Raw genomic sequence first — 21,250 nt, forward strand, 5'->3', positions numbered from 1 at the left:
AGAAAGCCTGCACTATAGAATATCCCCAGCAAAATATTCCAAGAGGAAATGAAAAACAGTGATGAAAATCAGCAGAGGGAGGGATTACACTAAAGGAAAATCTAATCAGAGGAGAAACCAAGTCACATTAAATACCAAAAATAAACAAAAATGGCTGGGAATACAAATCATGTCTCACTAATAACCCTGAGTGTTAATGGCCTAAACTCACCAATAAAAAGATTAAAAAAAAAAAAAAACCAACAATATGCTGCTTTCAAGAGACTCATCTCATAGAAAAAGACATGCACAGACTGAAGGTAAAGGGTTAGGAAAAATTATACTACTCACATGGACTGTGGAAGTAAGCAGGGGTCTCCATTCTCATATCAAATACAGTAGACTTCAAGCTAAAGTCAATCAAAAAGGATAAAGGAGGACACTACATACTGCTCAAGGGAACCATACACCAACAAGCCTTCACAAGTATAAATATATATGCCCCAAACAATGGAGCAGCTATGTTCACCAAACAAACTCTTCTCAAGTTCAAGAGTCAAATAGACCACAACACAATAATTTTGGGTAACTTTAACATACCTCTTTCATCAGTAGATCGATCTTCCAAACAAAAGCTGAACAAAGAAACTATAGAACTCAATAATACAATCAATAACTTAGACTTAACTGACATATATCGAATAGTCCATCCCTCAAGGAGTGAGTATACTTTCTTTTAAGCAGCACATGGATCCTTCTCTAAAATAGACCATATACTATGCCACAAAGCAACTCTTATCAAATATAAAAGAGATACTACCTGCATTCTATCTGATCATAATGGAATAAAATAAGAACTATAATCCACTCCAGCACCTGGAGACTAAATAGTATGCTACTGAAAGAACAATGGGTTACAGAAGACATCAAGGAGGGGATCAAAAAATTTTTTGAGGTGAATGAGAACACAGATACAACATATCAAAATCTCTGGGACACTTTGAAAGCAGTTCTAAGAGGAAAGTTCATTGCATAGAGTTTATTCCATAAAAGAAAAAAAAGTCAACAAATAAATGACTTAACACTATATCCCAAAGCCCTAGAAAAAGAACAAATCAACACCAAGATCAGCAGAAGATAGGAACTAATTAAAATCCAAGCTGAAATCAATGAAATTGAAACAAAAGAAACAATTGAAAAATTGACAGACCCTTAACCATGCTGATGAAGAGAAGGGGAGAGAGAACTCCAATCACTAACATATGTGATGAAAAAGGAAATATCATGACCCTACAGAAATACAGAAAATAATTTCTAATTATTTTGAAAACTTGTATGTTAGAGTCTGTAAACAAGTCAAAATAACACCTGGCATTTAGCCAGGGGAATGTTAGAGTTCGTAAACAAGTCTGGATGGTGCCTGGCAAAATGCCTGAGGGAGTGGTTTGAGAAGTAACAAAAACAAGCCATTAGGTGTGGAGATTCCTTATTGGTTGACTGATGTATCTAGTTTATGCTAATTAGATAAGCTCTGTGGAATGTATAAATACTGCTCCTGTCCTGCAATAAACGGCTCCTACTCCTGCTGTATCAACGTACACAAGTTATTCATCACCCCCCAGTTATTTTGCTGCAGCCAGCCGGACTGCAGCAGATGGTGGCCCGTACGGGGAGCCCCGGGACACTTGGGGGTAAGTGACGAAAAAAAAAGCTGCCCGTCCATAGATAGGACGGGAGCAATCTGCTCGTCCCTAGGCAGATAAGGCGAGAGGAAAAATGACCATTTGGAGAAAATGGAGAAGATTGATACAGTATGTTTGTGTCTTGTTTTGTCTCAGTGTATTGTATTGTCTTTATGATGAAAATATGGAAGGGGTGAAAAGTAAATTACTAAGGGAAGAAGGCACCCCAGTGGAACCAAGAATAGTTAGGGCATATGTCAATAAGAGCCCAGGAACTCTAGTCAGAAAGAAAAAGAAAGTTCAGAAGAAGAAAGATTATCAGAGGAAAAAAGATTATCAGGAAAAAAGTTGCAACAAAAGGCTATTACTGAATACTTTTCGTTACCGGAGGGTACATGAATCGGCGCTCCATGAATCGGCGCTGCGGCTGCCACATGCGCGAGCTGGTCATGGCGCAGCAAGGGCTTTCCAAACGGCGGCAGCCGGCTCTTCCACTGCTGAGAGCCCAAATCTAGACCTGACTTGGAGGCACAGTCTCGCAGGCTCTTGCTCCCTGTGCCCAGTAGCAGTTTGAGTCCAGGATACTCCCCAGGACCATCTGGGGCTGCCCAGGCACTACAGCCAGCAGAAAACGCTACTGGTGTCCCTAATGTTTGGTCATTTTCAATGCCAATAACTAAACTACAATGGTTCTCCCACACCTGGGAGCTAATGAGTAATGAGTGCTATTAATGCTTATTTCAAATGCAAAAAAACCTTGATATAATGTACTAAATTGTTCAGAAGGTTGTTTTCTTAGTAGAATGCTACAGGATTTTCTTTAGCCATCCGGAGTTCCTGCCTTCGTCCTAGTGCCGGTAAAGACCAAAGTGGAAGAATTTCCAGTGTTGCTGAAAACTGGAGGAGACTTCGGAGCTATTGCTGTTTCTGCTGCTACAACTTAAGCTAGCTGCCTGCAGAACTTACCTGGACTGTGATTTAAGCTAGATGCCTGCAGAACTTACCTGGACTGTGATTTACCTGGACTGTGAGTTAATCTATTGAGACACTGATTTACCTGGACTGAGACAACAAACTGTAATCTATAACAAATTGTAACTCGGTATCTTTGCTAACAGTGTCATTGCTGGTATAATTTTTCCAAGGGCTTCTTGCATGGAGCCATCAATTGGCTTGGTATTGTGGCATTTTGTATCCTCCCTTTCTGTTTGTAGCAGGTTATTTATGGTGTTTCTGTAAAAACCACTATGGTTGTTATTTAAATTAAACAAAAGGGGGAAATGTTAGAGTCTGTAAACAAGTCAAAATAACACCTGGCATTTAGCCAGGGGAATGTTAGAGTTCGTAAACAAGTCTGGATGGTGCCTGGCAAAATGCCTGAGGGAGTGGTTTGAGAAGTAACAAAAACAAGCCATTAAGTGTGGAGATTCCTTATTGGTTGACTGATGTATCTAGTTTATGCTAATTAGATAAGCTCTGTGGAATGTATAAATACTGCTCCTGTCCTGCAATAAACGGCTCCTACTCCTGCTGTATCAACGTACACAAGTTATTCGTCACCCCCCAGTTATTTTGCTGCAGCCACCCGGACTGCAGCACTTGTACTCCAATAAAATAAAAAATATTGAAGGCATCGAAAAATTTCTAGACTATATAATTTTCCCAAATTGAATCAGGATGATATACACAATTTAAACAGATCAATTTCAAGTGATGAAACAGCAGACACCATCAAAAGTCTACCAACCAAGAAAAGCCCAGGATCGGACGGATACACAGCTGAGTTTTACAGGACCTTTAAAGAAGAACTAATACCAATACTCCCCAATTTATTTCAGGATATAGAAAAAGAGGCAGGACATCCAAACTCATTCTATGAGGCCAATATCACTCTGATTCCAGAACCAGGCAAAGACACATCAAAAAAAGAAAACTTCAGACCAACATCTCTAATGAACATAGATGCAAAAATTCTCAATAAAATTCTGGCAAATCAAATACAAAAACGTATCAAAGATCGTGCACCAGGATCAAGTGGGATTCATCCCAGGGATGCAAGGTTGGTTCAACATATGGAAATCAATAAATGTAATTTATCTCATCAGTAGACTTAAAGAAAAGAATCATATGATCATCTCAATAGATGCAGAAAAAGCATTTGCTAAAATATGGCACCCCTTTATGTTCAAAACACTAGAAAAACTAGGGGTAACAGGAACATATCTCAACATCATTAAGGCTATCTATGCCAAGTCCCAGGCCAAAATAATTTTAAATGGAGAAAAATTGAAGGCATTCCCCCTCAGAACTAGAATAAGACAGGGATGCCCTCTTTCATCACTTCTATTTAACATAGTTCTTGAAATACTGGCCAGAGCAATTAGACAAAAGAAATTAAAGAGATACATATAGGAAAAGAAGAACTCAAATGTGCTCTATTTGCTAATGATATGATTCTATACCTGGAAGACCCTAAAAGTTCCACCAGAAATCTATAACTAGTAAATGAATTCGGTAAGGTAGCAGGATATAAAACCAACACCCATAAATCAAAGGCATTTCTGTACATCAGTGACAAATCCTCAGAAAGGGAAACAAGGAAAACTACCCCATTTACAATAGCCTCAAAAAAATTGGGAATAAACTTAATGAAAGAGGTGAAATATCTGTATAATGAAAATTACAGAAACCTAAAGAAAGAAAACTTTAGAAGATGGAAAGATCTACCTTGCTCTTGGATAGGCAGAATTAATATTATCAAAATAATCATACTTCTTCAATGCAATTTTGATCAAAATTCCAATGACATTCCTCACAGAAATAGAAAAAGCAATCATGAAATTCATCTGGAAAAATAAGAGACACAGAATAGCTAAAGCATCCGGATGGGTATACAGCAGAGTTTTACAAAACCTTTAAAGAAGAACTAATACCAATACTTTTCAAGCTATTTCAGGAAATAGAAAAAGAGGGAGAACTTCCAAATTCATTCTACGAGGCCAACATCACCCTGATTCCTAAACCAGACAAAGACACTTCAAAGAAAGAAAACTACAGACCAATATCTCTAATGAACCTAGATGCAAAAATCCTCAATAAAATTCTGGCGAATTGGATACAAAAACATATCAAAAAAATTGTGCACCATGATCAAGTAGGACTCATCCCTGGGATGCAAGGCTGGTTCAATATACGGAAATCAATAAATGTTATTCACCACATCAATAGACTTAAAGATAAGAACCATATGATCATCTCGATAGATGCAGAAAAAGCATTCGACAAAGTACAGCATCACTTTATGTTCAAAACTCTAGAAAAACTAGGGATAACAGGAACATACCTCAATATTGTAAAAGCAATCTATGCTAAGCCTCAGGCTAGCATCATTCTGAATGGAGAGAAACTGAAGGCATTCCCTCTAAAATCTGGAACAAGACAGGGATGCCCTCTCTCACCACTTCTGTTCAACATAGTTCTCGAAACACTGGCCAGAGCAATTAGACAGACAAAAGAAATTAAAGGCATAAAAATAGGAAAAGAAGAACTTAAATTATCACTATTTGCAGGTGACATGTTTCTATACCTAGGAGACCCAAAAGGGTCTACAAAGAAACTATTAGAGCTAATAAATGAATTCAGCAAAGTGGCAGGATATAAAATCAACACGCATAAATCAAAGGCATTCCTGTATATCAGCGACACATCTTCTGAAATGGAAATGAGGACAACCACTCCATTCACAATATCCTCAAAAAAAATAAAATACTTGGGAATCAACCTAACAAAAGAGGTGAAAGACTTATACAATGCAAACTACAGAACCCTAAAGAGAGAAATAGAAGAAGATCTTAGAAGATGGAAGAATATACCCTGTTCATGGATAGGCAGAACTAACATCATCAAAATGGTGATATTACCAAAAGTTCTCTATAGGTTTAATGCAATGCCAATCAAAATCCCAATGGCATTTCTTGTAGAAATAGATAAAGCAATCATGGAATTCATATGGAAAAATAAAAGACCCAGAATAGCAAAAACAACTCTAAGCAGGAAGTGTGAATCAGGCGGTATAGCGATACCAGACTTCAAACTATACTACAGAGCAATAGTAACAAAAACAGCATGGTACTGGTACCAAAACAGGCGGGTGGACCAATGGTACAGAATAGAGGACACAGAAACCAATCCACAAAATTACAACTATCTTATATTTGATAAAGGGGCTAAAAACATGCAATGGAGGAAGGATAGCATCTTCAACAAATGGTGCTGGGAAAACTGGAAATCCATATGCAACAAAATGAAACTGAATCCCCTCCTCTTGCCATGCACAAAAGTTAACTCAAAGTGGATCAAGGAGCTAGATATCAAATCAGAGACTCTGAGTCTGATAGAAGAAAAAGTTGGCTCCGATCTACATATTGTGGGGTCGGGCTCCAAATTCCTTAATAGGACACCCATAGCACAAGAGTTAATAACTAGAATCAACAAATGGGACTTACTTAAACTAAAAAGTTTTTTCTCAGCAAAAGAAACAATAAGAGAGGTAAATAGGGAGCCTACATCCTGGGAACAAATCTTTACTCCTCACACTTCAGATAGAGCCCTAATATCCAGAGTATACAAAGAACTCAAAAAATTAAACAATAAGAAAATAAATAACCCAATCAACAAATGGGCCAAGGACCTGAACAGACACTTCTCAGAGGAGGACATACAGTCAATCAACAAGTACATGAAAAAATGCTCACCATCTCTAGCAGTCAGAGAAATGCAAATCAAAACCACCCTAAGATACCATCTCACTCCAGTAAGATTGGCAGCCATTATGAAGTCAAACAACAACAAGTGCTGGCGAGGATGTGGGGAAAAGGGTACACTTGTACATTGCTGGTGGGACTGCAAATTGGTGCGGCCAATCTGGAAAGCAGTATGGAGATTTCTTGGAAAGCTGGGAATGGAGCCACCATTTGACCCAGCTATTCCCCTTCTCGGTCTATTCCCTAAAGACCTAAAAAGAGCATACTACAGGGACACTGCTACATCGATGTTCATAGCAGCACAATTCACAATAGCTAGACTGTGGAACCAACCTAGATGCCCTTCAATAGATGAATGGATAAAAAAAAATGTGGCATTTATACACAATGGAGTATTACTCTGCATTAAAAAATGACAAAATCATAGAATTTGCAGGGAAATGGATGGCATTAGAGCAGATTATGCTAAGTGAAGCTAGCCAATCCCTAAAAAACAAATACCAAATGTCTTCTTTGATATAAGGAGAGTAACTAAGAACAGAGTAGGGAGGAAGAGCATGAGAAGAAGATTAACATTTAACAGGGATGAGAGGTGGGAGGGAAAGGGAGAGAGAAGGGAAATTGCATGCAAATGGAAGGAGACCCTCATGGTTATACAAAATTACATACAAGAGGAAGTGAGGGGAAAGGGGGAAAAAAACAAGGGGGAGAAATGAATTACAGTAGATGGAGTAGAGAGAGAAGATGGGATGGGAGGGGAGGGGAGGGGAGGGGGATAGTAGAGGATAGGAAAGGCAGCAGAATACAACAGACACTAGTATGGCAATATGTTAATCAGTGGATGTGTAACCGATGTGATGCTGCAATCTGTATACGGGGTAAAAATAGGAGTTCATAACCCACTTGAATCAAAGTGTGAAATATGATATGTCAAGAACTATGTAGTGTTTTGAACAACCAACAATAAGAATTAAAAAAAAAAAAAACAACACACACACAAAAGAATAGCTAAAGCAATCCTTAGTAGGAAGAATAAAGCAGGTCGCATCACTATACCAGACTTTAAACTATACTATAGAGCAATAGTAACAAAAACAGCCTGTTATTGGCACCCGAACAGACTGGTAGACCAATGGTACAGAATAGAGGACACAGAGACTAACCCACAAAATTACAATTATCTTAGACAAAGGTGCCAAGAACATGCATTGGAGGAAGGATAGCCTCTTCAACAAATGGTGCTGGGGAAATTGGAAATCCATATGCAACAAAGTGAAATTAAACCCCTATCTCTCACCATGCAAAAAAAAACCTTAAAATGTATGAAGGACTTAGGAATATAACCAAAGACCCTGCGTCTAATAGAAGAGATGGCTGTAATCTCCATCATGTGGGATTAGGCCCCAACTTCCTTAATAAGACTCCTGGGGTTCAAGAATTAAAACCAAGAATCAATAACTGGGATGGACTCAAACTAAAAAGTTTCTTCTCAGCAAAAGAAACAATCTGTGAGGTGAATATAAAGCCTGGAAGCAAATTTTTAACCCTCACTCATCAGTTAGAGCACTAATCTCTAGGGTCTATAAAGATCTCAAAAAGCTAAGCACCAAAAAACCAAATAGCCCAATCAACAAACGGCCAAGGACCTGAACAGACACTTCTCAGAAAATGATATACAATCAATAAATACATGAAAAAATGTTCATCATCACTAGCAATCAGAAGTGCAAATCAAAACTACTCTTAAGATATCATTCACTCTAGTCAGAATGGCAGCTATTATGAAGACAAACAACAATAAGTGTTGTGGGGGAAAAGGCACACTCATACACTGCTGGTGGGACTGAAAATTGGGAATGAAACCACCATTTGACCCAGCTATCCTTCTTCTTGGACTATACTCAAAGGACTTAAAAACAGCATACTACAGGGACACAGCCACATTAATATTTATAGCAGCTCAATTCACAATAGTGAAACTGTGGAACCAACCTAGATGCCCTTTAGTGGATGAATGGATAAAAAAAATGTGGCATATATACACAATGGAATATTACTCAGCAATAAAAGAGTAAAATCATGGCATTTGCAGGTACATTGATAGAGTTAGAGAAGATAATGCTAAGTGAAGTTAGCCAATCCCAAATAACCAAATGCTGAATGTTTTCTTTGATGTAAGGAGGCTGAATCATAGTGGGATAAGGAATAGGAGCATGGGAGGAATAGATGAATTGTAGATAGGGCAGAGGGGTTGGAGGGAAAGGGAGGGAGCATGAGGTAATTAATGATGCTGGAATGTGATGATCATTATTATCCAAAGCACAGGTATGAAGACATGAATTGGTGTGAATATGTGTATATATGTATAAATGAAGACATGAAAAATCGTGCTCTATATGTGTAATAAGAATTGTAATGCATTCTACTGTCATATACAAGACATTAACAATAGCTACTACTAGAACAGTATAGTAAAACAGTATACTATAATAATTATTTAAAATTTAGGAATCAGTTTCCTGAATTCTCTCTCTGCTTTTTTTTGGATCTCATTTAACTATGGGTAGCTGCAACGGTGGAAAGTAAAACATGGATAAGGGAGGATTGCTGTGATTTGCATGTCTGGCATGCAATGGTGTGGGATCAAATGTGAATAAAACAGACTGGTCCTGGTACTTCAGGGAAACATTGTATACAGAGGAGGCCACCATGAAAAAATAACAGTGCATGATACCAAGGCAGTGGGTCCTATGGCCATCCCAGGGGAAGGGACGGTTATATAGCAACAGACCAAGTGTTTTTACAGAGGAAACTTCTTGTAAAAAGTGTGAGAGGGGACAAGACTCGTGGAGAATGGCAAGCAGTTACCTTGGGTTGGAACATGGAGAGCCAAAAGGACAGGGAAATGGAGGTGGCCATGGCAGGAGACACAGCTGCATAGTTAGCAGAGACCAGGTTGTGAAGACCCTTGTAAACCAGGTCTGGTTGTTGGTGGAGGGTGTTCAGTGAGTACTGTTTATATCTATGTTTTGCAATGATTGAAGCTTATCCCCTCAGAGTAATTCTTCATCAACTAACTTGCTAGCATTTATGGAGGACCTGCTCTGTGTTAGCCTTTTATTTAGAATACACTTAAAAAGTGAGACAATCTCATCAGACTTCAATGCTCTTAAGCCCGAGGTTATTTCCCTGTACAGAACTGAAGGAGAAATGGGCTGCATGTTAGGATGGAGATGGCCTGAGTGTGCAGTGTTGGTGACACTTTGAGCTACTTGCAGGTTCTGAATTTCAAGGCGCTCATTGGCATCAACCTCCATCTAAGCCCTGAACCTCCTTTATATGACTTGTGAGACCCAAAAGCTTTGATGCACTCTCCTACTCCAACCTCTGCTGGATCTCCTAGTTGCCACTTTTCGATTGTAGTTTTGACCTTTCTGAGACCAGGGCTTTCCACAAGTCTAAGCATCTTGCCCCTGACCTCCCACTTCTGGTCCAGGCCTTTTGTCAGATAATCCCAGCTAAGCTGCCGCCTGTGCCTTATGCATGATAGATACCTATGGAAAGGGTCATGACGCCCAGTTTGTCTCGCACCAACTTGACGATCATACTCTTCTGAAGTGGGGTGCAGCGGCAACACAGGACAGACCGGCAATACTGGGTCAGCTCCAGAAACAACTTCTCCAGCTTTCCCTGGAAAATGACATTCAGCGTCTTCCCATTGATGACCAGACCAACTTCGGGAGCCATAGCTCTGGTGGTGGGGGATGGGGTCTTGGAAGGGAGGCGGAAGCCAAAGAGCTTGCAGCCTGGCTTCTGTGGCTCCTGGAACTGCTTGACCTCTTCCAGTGCACAATTGAGGATGGATTCACAGGTCTCCTATACACAGTGAGAGGATATGGTTATAACATAGCGAGCAACCTTGCAAATGTATGTTAAAATTTTCACTTTAATAATAACAATTTTACTATCATAGGTATGACTCGGGAGTTGTTCTCCAATGTTTACCTTTTCTGCAATATTTTAAATAGCACCAAAGCAATATTAATTTGAAATCAAATAACGGTCAAAATAGACACTGCTTGAGAAGTGGAAATAACTCAGCAAGATGAAGACTGATCCAAGGTTGGTTTAAGATAAATAATGCTAATACGATGGTAAATGATGACAATATTTCATGCGGTTATGGTGCTTTTTTTTTTTTTTTTAACAGGTCATTTCAGTGCTCTTTACTTCTTAGAGCATCCTAATGGGTACAACAGAGCTTCATTTAGAGATGAGATTGGAACAGTGAGCTCTCAGGTGACTCACCCAAGGTCATCCAAACACAGTAGAGGAGGCAGGGCCATTACTACCCAAACTGTGGCTTCCTAATTAAAAAGAACACATCAGCCGGCATGGTGGTGCATGCCTGTAATCCCAACTGTGGGGGAGGCTGAGGCAGGAGGATCACAAGTACAACCTCAGTAAAAGTGAGGTGATAAGCAACTTAATGAGACCCTGTCTCTGAACAAAATACAAAATGAGGGTGTGACTCAGTGGTCGAGTGCCCCTGAGTGCAATGCCTGGTATCAAAATAAAATAAAACAAAAAACAAAAAATAAAAATAAAACAAAAAACCCCACATCTATTCTGGATTTGTTTTTATCTGTTGGTCTACTCCATAAAAGGTCATAAGAACTGTTGCATGAAATGTTGCTCACTTTGATTTGGACAAAACATCCCTGTGAAAGTCTTATGGTTTGGAGGAATCCCCATGATTTTTCCCCCCTGATATTTACTTTGAAATATAGTGAGGAAGTCATTTATTCATAAGTGTTTTCCATTACTTTTGACTATATCAAAGATAAAATCAGATTTTGGTTCTCATTATATTCTTAATATCTCTGTAATGTCTGAACAGGCTGTGGAAGACGGTAGTATTAATTTTAGCAGCATTGCTTTATTCATATGGTAATTACTTTACAGTGTTCTTTTATCCAAGGCAAGAAATAATACTTTTTTCATTTATTGAAGTGCTAAAATTTTATTCTAGCTGGGTTGCAGTGGTACACACTTGTAATCCCAGCAACTTGGGAAGCTGAGGCAGGAAGATAGCAAGTTTGAGGCCTGTCTCCAAATGAAATGTTAAAATAAGGGGGGCTGGGGTGTAGCTCAGTGGTAGAGTCCTTGGGTTTAATCCCCAGTGTTCCCCGCAACTCCCACAAAGTAATTATTCTAAAAATAAAAATTCAAATGAGTTGATTTAAATGAAATAATTAGAAACATTTCAGATCATATGCACATATCAGCAAAACTTGTAAAGTTAGTTCTGAAGTGATAGAACTCTTAACAATATCCCATAGACCTATCTGGGAATGTCTAGAATACATTCTAGAGCAAATGCGGCCATAGCTGTAGCTGGTTGTTCTCAAGTTTTTCTTTAGGAGATAGTAAATGTTGTGAGGCAATGTGGAATGCACAGAGCCCAAAGAAGCCACACGAAGTGGTTCCAGGAGCAAATAGTTGTATTAGAGGCACTTATTTAGGAAATAACACAAGGTGATCTTTTCTGGAAGCGGGGTTGGTATTGATTATATAAATCCCTCCAATATATGTCTTCAGAAAGGCATTAGAAATGTCAGTCTCAAAAATCAAATTTCTTGACTTGCTTATTTCCAAAGGATTAATTACAAATAGTGACTATTTACTGTCAAGTTTCGATGGTGGCCAATTCCTGGGGAATTGCCCATTTACTGGTCCTCATGCCCTCGTATAATCTCTTTCCACTGAGTGTGAATTAGATCTACCTATTTCTTTCTAATGAAGAAGAATTCCACAAAAAAAACGAAGAGGTGTTACTCTTTCTCATTCTATAGAAAAGATTTGCCTTGGAAAAAACCAGTTGCTGTGTTGTGTAGCAGCTCTGTGGAGAGGCCCAAACGGCTAGGAACTGAGGCCTGCTGACAATCACGAGTGGACTTGGAAGCAGGACTCTTCTTACTCCCAAACTACCTATCCAGCTGAGCCTCTAGATGAGTCCAGAGCCCTGCAGGCTTGACTACAACCTCAATAGAGACCTTGAACCACAGGCACCCTGTGAGGATGATGCTTGTGGAAGTCCAACCCACAGGCTCGTAAATCCCTGTTTCAGTTGCTAAACTGTGGAGTAATTTGTTATACAGCCATAGGTAACTAGTATTGGTTACTATAAGTGAATGCTTTTTTTGTGGTCTTATTTAATCCTTCCAGTAGCCTCTTAAGTAAATATTTTAAACCCTTTTACACAGATTAGGAGAGTGAAGTTCAAGAAGTACCGTATTTAGACTATTAAGCTGCACTACAGGTTGTTGATAACAGCAGTTGTTGTTATCAGTCCCTTTAAAAATTTCTTGACAAATTAACATTTCTGGGGATGACTTAGTATTTCCCTCATTTTATGGATGAGAACCCTGAGGTCTAGATAGGTCTCAAATTTGCTTATTGCTTTAAGGTACGTAGGAAAGACACAGTAACCCTAAATCAATTTATAATGAATTAGGCAGATTAAAACCCTTGGAGAAAATATCCACTGAATAAGTAATTACATTAAATGGGGGTTTAAATAAATCTAAGATTTAGAATGTATTTTTCCAGTTTCTGGCTTGACATATTTACGTACCTACTGCTTAATCCCAGGCAAGGGTGAAAAAGACTAATATTGCAGGTTTAGTGGCGCAGGGATAAGGATTCAGGCATCATGTTGAGGGTCCTGGACAGTGATAAAAGGACTGACAGTATGGAATTAAAGATTCCATGACTGAACCGACTACTTGGAGTGTGGCCCATTGTTTCTTGGGAACCTGGGCTCCCAATGCAAAAAGAATGCATTGCATTTAAGAGAATCCCACCCCTCCCCTTCATGCTGGCCACCTCACAGATTTGCATGTGTCTTACTTTCAGAATTCATGGGTGTGTGTGGGGGGATGACAGAAGGACGGATCATGGCAGACAATTTCCTATTGCAAGCAGGACTGTCAAGAATCAATACTATTACAGAGATCAAGCACTTAAACAAGCTGAAAATTACCTTCTTTTCCTAAACATAATACTAAAGCTATAGTTTTACATGAGAGTATTTTCATCTTCAAAATTCACTGGTGTTTAATCAAGCATAATCTGGGCATCTGACATAAAAGGATTAAAAATAATCTAAAGGTTCTCAGGCATTCTTCACAGTATACTGTGTGTGTATGCGTTTTCAAATACTTGTGCATGGAATAAAAGCCAAATATAAAACTTCCCAAATTTTCATTCTAGGTCTAGAGTGCACTTAGGCAAGCTGAAGAAGAGAGGCCAGTGTCCTCATTTCCCCATTTTCTGGCTTCTTTAATTCCTGGCCTTCCTCCTCCATCCTTTTCCCTATGGGATGCCCACCAGCCTGCCTAATCCAATCCCTGCCCCCTTAGACAGGTGTGAATGTCTCCATGCTCACCTCTCAACCTTCTTGCCAAGAAGATGCATTGTGAAAATAGATTTTGCCTCCTAAATGCAAAATTGTATAAGAGCTTGGAATGTTCTTCTTCCCATTTCACACAGCACTTTCCTGAACCTGACTTCCTGCCACCCACAACCTATATACCCTACTTTGGTTGAAAATTGCCTTTTAGGACTTGGCTTCTTTCTCTTCCTTCACCATCAAAACATACTGGACTTACATTATTATTCCCTTGGGGTTTCGGGACATAAAATTGGCGCTGAAGCCTTAAACTTGGAACAGTTTCAATTTAATTGTGACTGTTCTGACGTGTGAATTAATGTTGTAAGAAACTTAAAAATGCAATTCTTGAGTAAATAGTGTTTTAGAGTGTAAATAGCATTAGCCCAGCAGGAGAACAGAGTTTTGGCCTTAGTTTTATCAGAAACTAGCAAGTGACTGAGCCTTTGGGATTGTCTTTAATTTCCTTGTCTGTAAAACGGGGAAACTGGACCAGGAATGGAATTTGGGAGAGATACAACTAACTTGTTTTTTGGTGCCAGGAATTGAACCCAGGGGCACTCGCCCACTGAGCCACATCCCCAGTCCTATTTTGTATTTTATTTAGAAACAGGGTCTCCCTGAGTTGCTTAGCACCTTGCTTTTGCTGATGCTGGTTTTGAGGAGAGGTACAAGCTTGTAATATTGCAGGTAACACAAAAGATCAGACAACATGGGGGGGGGGCATATTAAGCTGTGTGATCCGATGTGCTTTCCCTGTGTGCCCAAATCTTACCTATGAGTCTTTCTCCTGTTGACTAGGGTGAAGTTCTATATTTATACGTGATTCCTACTTTGGTCTTACCTGATTTTCAGTATTAATGGAGTAAACGGTGTCGGTCTGATCTAACAGTCTGCAGGAATACGCGATATTGACCGCTGTCTCTTGCTTATCTCCTGTCAAGACCCAGAGCTTGATCCCAGCCTCCCGCAGAGCAGCAATTGTATCTGGAACTCCTTCCTGCAGCCGGTCTTCGATCCCAGTGGCTCCTGGAGTGATCAAAGACACCATAGCTCATATTTATGGTGAAATAGTGGCTTCTTAAGTTCCCCAAAGCCCTATGAAGCAAGGCAATGTTTATTAAATGTTATTAATATGTGCTAGGTCAGGCACCCAGGGTAAACAATGAACTGGGTAGAGCTGGTTCCTACCCTCTCAGAAATCAAAGGTCAATGAAGAAGGATTTATAACTGAGCTAGGTGATTAGAAAAAGCCAATGTGCCCTGTACGTGCACACGAGGAGAACTGGACTTCACCTAGGAGGTCAGGAAAGGCCTTGCTGGGGACATATCGAAGATGAAGTGAGAGGTGTAGCCAGGGAGGAAGAGAAGGGCTGCAGGCAGAGTCCCTCAGCCTTGAGGGGTTTGCAATTTATTTGGTGGCAAAGAGAGTTATTAAAGGGTGTTAACTTGGAGAGGGACAGGATCAGTTTGTGTTTTAAAATCATTCTAGAGAATGGATTAGGGGTTGGAGGAAGCAAGGTGAAATTCAGGGCTAGCAGTTACTTAGGAGGTTGAGCTGAGTGCAGGGGAGAGGTTTTGGTGATCCAAACTATCACAAAGAATGGGGAGAAGTGGAGACACTGAACTCTTTGTAACTAATCCTGCTGGAATTAACAGAGACATTTTTTATAACATACAGGCAGCTTTCACAGTTTTTGAAGGATCTCAAGCTTTGCATCAATCCGGATGAATATATACCCAAATATTGAATAGTTGCTAAGTGATGAAGCAAAAATAAATCTTCATTTAAATTGAGATTCATTTCAGGCCACAGACTAATGGCTACCCATCTCACTCTGGGCAGAAGCAAGGCATTTTGTTTCTTTTAATAATCCAGAGTGATAATAGGCTGGCAAAGCAGTTACACTGGATGCATATTGAAGAGATCATTTCATATTAGGGGACCTAATATGCAGACAAGGCAGCTTCTTAGTGGCATGCCAGTTTCTTGGTGGCAAGAAGAAATCCCTCCTCAGCCCAGTCCTCCACTTTCCAAGCTATCTTGAGGGGAGAAAAGGAACCTCTCTGTCCCAAAATGTGCCTGTTTTGTGTTTCAGGTTGAAAAGTGACAGCATGAGCCTCATCTTTCCCTCCCAGGGTGAGACTGCAGGTGAGCTTCTGAATACGACTTATATAACGGAGAGGAAGAAACACACATTTATTTGTGCAAAAGGGAAAATGAAATGGGAAGGTAGTGAAGCCTTTCCCTGCTAGGGGAGGCCAGTGGGTTCTGACAAGCTCTCATTTAGCAGACCAAGGTGACAGCCGCTTCTCGCCACCTGGGGCCACAGTGCTACCCAGAAACCAGAGAGGCCTCTTGGAGGGGCAACTTCAGTAGCCTTTTATAGTTGATAAGTTTCTGGCCTACCCATTTTCTGGCTATTACTAAGTGACGCTGGTCCAGCTTAAAAGGACCTTATAAGGCAGCAAGCAAAGGCTTCTGTGGCCAAGATACAGGAAACTAAAGACCCAAAGAGGTAGGGAGCAGTTCTCTCTCCTTGCTTGCTGGCTGTTCAAGTAAATCTTGTTGCTACCTTTTATATGAAAAGGTACATATTCTTATAGCAACTTTGGTCTTTTTCCTTGGGCTCTGCTTGGCTGGGTACTCAAGAGATATTTGTCCAGAGAAGCTAAGGTGCAGGGATATGTCACTGGGCATACAGCAAGGTCATGACAGGGCTTGAACTTGGCCCTCATCCTCTGGTCACCATTACTTCCCTGTCAGTGCATGCTGTCAGACATTGCCTTGGCAAGACCTTGTTCCCAAGGTCTGATTAACAAAGCCTCCTCTTTTGCAATGCTTTTCTTACAGTAGGAATGCAATCTATTTTTTAATCAGTCTTGGTGCTTCTTATCTTCCCCCAGTATATCAATCTACCTTCCATATATCAGTAGTCAGGGCAATTTTTGTAATCTAAGCCTTTCCCTCTCCAAACACTTAGCATCTGATTCATCTAATCCTTCGTAGTGTGGGCCCCACAGCCCTCTCTTACCTCTCATCAATTCTTCCCCCGCACTTTGTTCCAGCCACAGAGAATCTCATATCTGGGCCTTCATTTGGGTCCTTTCAGTTAATGGTTGTCCTAGGCCCTCCTTGGCCCAGGGGTCAGGTTAGTACCTCCTTCCTGTACTTCCATCTCATCTGGTACCTCTTCCAGCCCAGCTGTTATCACTTGTTCAGAGTGACGAAGTTACTTGCCTAAGGATTCAGTATCATGCTAGACTCTGAGTTCTGGAAGGGCAGAGTTGTGGCTCTTGCTCCCTGTTGTAGCCCCAAAGCCTAGCATGTTACCCGACCCATAGTTAGGGCCCAACCTTTGAATGGACAGAAAAAATGTGCTCTTAGAGAAAGAGCCAAACTCGCAGGTTTCTTCCAGCAGAGAGTGTAGGAATGCTCCCAGGCCTCCTCAGGAACCTTGGGTTGGGTGATGACATGGCCCATTTATGCCAAATACCTGGAAGGGTACCCAGGGAAGGCTGCTAATTGAGACAACTCCATAGTGACATCAGAATCAGGGCCAAGAACTCCCTTCCAACTTAGGGAATTCCTTTTTTTTTTTTTTTTGTATAATGATAACTTATTTTTAGCTACCGAGTAAGGTGAGTTGATTCTCCAGACGCTGTGCTGTCTCCATTAGAAGCTCATCTCGGTTGTCAAGGGATGCCTCGGCCTCACGCCGGAAACTGGCCCATCTCCTGAAGTCTTCTTCACTTACTACCTTCAGGACAGAAAGAGGTTTGTTAATAACTGTGGGTGGGTCAGCAAGTAGAATCCCTCCTCTCACACCTGCAAGGCCTGTTTGAGCTACAGGACATCATCAGATGGGGCGCTCTCTTCAATCAATGAAAGATTGATCTGTATGTTCTTATACCACCAAACATCTTTTGAGTCCCCAGCATGCTCAGGGCACTGGAGATGATCAGGCAGACAAGGTCCTAGAACCGGGCTAATGTGCTAGTGGAAGATAAGAGACATTAGATAGGTAAATTAAAAGATCACTTTCAGGAGTACTGTGCAGACAGTGAAAAGGATGATATCATGGAGTGTGATGGGGTAAGAGGAAAACTGGGATAGAGGGCTGTTCAGGTCTATTCTACAAGTGGCAGGCAAGCTAAGATCCAATGATGAGAAAGGGTCAGCCCTGGGAAATGCAAAGCCTGGGTAATAGGAACGAACTTGGCCTTGAGTATATCTGTTGGTGGAAGGATGAAAAGTAAAGTTGGAAGGGACCAAAAACAAGGCTGGAGAGGAGAGGGCAGCCTTATTTTGCACAGTCTAGGGACCACTCTGCTAGGCTTCCTGTCCTACACATAGGTGCATTTCTTCTTCCCTCAGTGTCCATTAGCACTTGTAGACCCTACTTTTTATGTGATATACATTCTCTTATATAAATTAAGGATTCTTTTGTCCATGCACCAAATATTCCCAGTCCCTGTGTGGAACATTATAGCACAAACCCACAAGACCCAGGTAGACCTTTTGATTTTGAGGAATGCACAGTCTATTAGCGGGAACAAAATATGCACAAATAACTTTAGAAGATGGTAAGGGTATAATCCTAATTCAGAGTAATAAGCACTTATTACTATCCCTGGCACTATATGTGCATTAGCCTTAGTTAACCAAATAAGATAGACAGCATTTGCACCATTTTGCTCCAAAACAAAACAAAACAAAACATCTCAGGCAAGGAAACATGTTCAAGGTTATATATACAAAGTGGAGACTGGGACTTGCACACAGGGAGGTCTGGCTTTGAAGCAAGAATTTTTGATCTCTATGTTGCACTAAGCATCATGAAAGAAAGGAGGAGCTCTGGGGATTTAGGGAGGAGAAGCCACCACCTAGCAAAGCATGCCCATCATGGCACTCCTTCCTGCCAGATGCCCCCACTCTGCAGTTTGCAGCCCTCTTGCTCCTACATGGGCCACAAAGATCTGTGGAGCATGGTGTGTGTAATCTACATAACAATTACTGGGCCCAGGGTAATTCCGCAGAACATTGCTGAATGTGTCCCTATGTCCCTCATCATGGGAATCAGCTGCTACATGCTTTTTAGCTGACATTCAATAGAGACCCAGATCCTCTAAATTTTCAAGAGAAGCCAAACATTTAGACTCTATGTGAACACATAAACGTCCTTCCAATTTGAATCCAGGCAAATAATGCAAAATTTTAACATCGAGTTATAGGTTACCCCTTACATGTACAATGAAGAGCAGAGAATGAGGAAAACCACACTGATAAGGGATCTTGCTGCTCAAATTTCTGCTCCAACAAAATTAGTCAAAGTCGTGGATTTTTGTGACAAATCAGAACAGCTAATATTAAAAAATGCAAAAACAAACAACACTAAGCATCTTTTATAAAGAGACCAAAGCAGGACTAAGGCCGTTGAGCTACCTGATGATACTCAAAGCATGCCTGGAGGAATGTGCTCTCACCTTCTTGGCGATGCACAGGGTGCGTAAACCATCTCTTGCATACAAGTCTAGATGTTTTTGTGTCCGGGCGTGGATCTTCTTCAGCTTCTTTTCCACATCAATGTCAGCCACTGTCAAATAGTCATTATTTCCCATAAGACTATGCACAAAAATGCTTAAGAATCCCATCCCCCTGGGATCTCCTCAGCAGAGACATTCTAGCAATAGCACTCCCTAGGAACATTGTAGAACTCTCCTGGCTGTCAGGTTGCCCTGGAAGATAACTCCAAGAGTCCTTAAATTGTCTGTTCTCTACATCTCATTGAAAGCCTAGCTAGAAAAAGTGCTGTTTAAGGAAAGTAGGTCCTTACGGTATTGTTCTCAAACACCCATTGGCATGAAAATCACCTGGAACTTAAGGGAGATTTCTAGGTCCTGTGGAAGCCGTGAATTGGGACCAGAAATCTAAATCCTTGTTTACACCTAAGGTGGTCCTGACTTTCAGATTGTTCTCTATCCACAATCTTGTCATCTGCTTTGTTTCTGTGTTGTGTTAGGTCTCGAAACAACTAGAACCTGCATCTCATTAGTTAAATCCATCACCACACGAACCTTGTTCAATTAGGCTTGATTTCTATATAGGAGATGATCTTAGAAAAAACTTTTTTTTTTTTTTGCATTTCCTGTAAATCTAGTCTGAAAAAATATTTTAGTGGGTTGTTCAAAGTCTCCTCTGTGAAGTTCTACATAATAAATTTCTTTCAGAAGTCATTTGTCTTTTTCTCTTGAAATTCTAATACTTTAATCATAAAACGCAAAGCTTTCAAGCCTGGGTTGGCTGGTGTGGGGTAGGATCCCAGTCCTCACCACTTCCTTGGTCTAATTATCACAGACATCACTAATCAATCAATTGCCGCACTCTGTGAAGCTAAGCTTGGAAAAAACTTCAGAATCTGCCTTTAGCAGGGCTGGATTGAGATCTCTAGAGGTCCTAAGTAGTGAACAGAATATGTGAATCTCATTAATCCTACAGACAATGCAAATTTAAAAATACAATTCTTTTTTTTTTTTTTTTGCTATGACACCTTCTTGTTTTCTTTTATAGACTATATAGAACATTGAATAATCAGTGTTTTCATATACAGAGAAATAATATAGTCATACCTTTAGGGAGCATTATGATGATGTTGATGATGAAACAATAGCAAATATTATTTATTGAGCATATTTCATGGATGTTATTGGGTCAGTCCTTGCAATAAACCTCTAAGAAAGGTATGCTTATAAATAGGCTTAGAGGATGTGAGTACCTGCCTAACTTCATGTAGCTAGAAGAATAGATCTGAGAGGCAAACTCAGGTCGGTGTGACATCGCAGCTGGTGGTCACCTTATCACACTGCCTGCTGGTTAGGGCTCCTTGTCCCCACAGCAGTGATTCTCAAAGGTGAGTGCATCAGGATCCCTGGAGGGAAGTATTGTCAGAATGCAGAGTTCTGCCTCTGCCACAGAGGTTCTGTTTCTGTAGTTCTTGGTGGAAGCTGAGAATTTGCACTAGGTTAAAGATGTTGCTGATACTCCTGGTCCAGGGTTTACACTCTAAGGACCACTGTCCTACATGAAATGACTCTAGCCCATTTTAAACACTGATATTTACATAAAAATACAATTCTTAATAGTGGCACAAGCATAAAGTCCAACAAAGCTCTGGTTTTCTCATAATGTCACTTTGAGGCTGTTTTTTGATGCTATAAAAATCCAACTATTATTTTCTCATTGCTCAGGTGCCTGAAGCACATCTCATTTGGGCATTGCCTTACAATATTTTATTTTGAAAGACACCAGTGCTTGAGATTAAACCCTTGTCTTCCATTCATGAGACTTTGAGTTTACCTTTTTGCTGAGGCTG

At 40.4% G+C, this 21,250-nt stretch overlaps 1 protein-coding gene across 2 annotated transcripts in view; it reads right to left on the bottom strand.

Moving 5' to 3' along the window:
• The window catches only part of Atp10b (ATPase phospholipid transporting 10B (putative)), a 335,264-nt gene that overhangs the window by 35,131 nt on the left and 278,883 nt on the right, over nucleotides 1–21,250 (bottom strand). For both annotated transcript variants that reach the window (XM_046426272.2, XM_046426273.2), the window contains 4 exons: nucleotides 19,365–19,474; nucleotides 17,512–17,638; nucleotides 14,722–14,906; nucleotides 9,979–10,300 (listed from right to left, as the gene is read on the bottom strand). In XM_046426272.2, the coding sequence (XP_046282228.1) occupies nucleotides 9,979–10,300; nucleotides 14,722–14,906; nucleotides 17,512–17,638; nucleotides 19,365–19,474 (744 nt within the window). The remainder of the gene's footprint in view (nucleotides 1–9,978; nucleotides 10,301–14,721; nucleotides 14,907–17,511; nucleotides 17,639–19,364; nucleotides 19,475–21,250) is intronic.

The sequence above is a fragment of the Marmota monax genome, unplaced genomic scaffold, assembly GCF_021218885.2.
Source record: "Marmota monax isolate L192 unplaced genomic scaffold, Marmota_monax_Labrador192_F-V1.1 WCK01_AAM20220418_F8-fsc00246, whole genome shotgun sequence".
NCBI classification, from domain to species: domain Eukaryota; kingdom Metazoa; phylum Chordata; class Mammalia; order Rodentia; family Sciuridae; genus Marmota; species Marmota monax.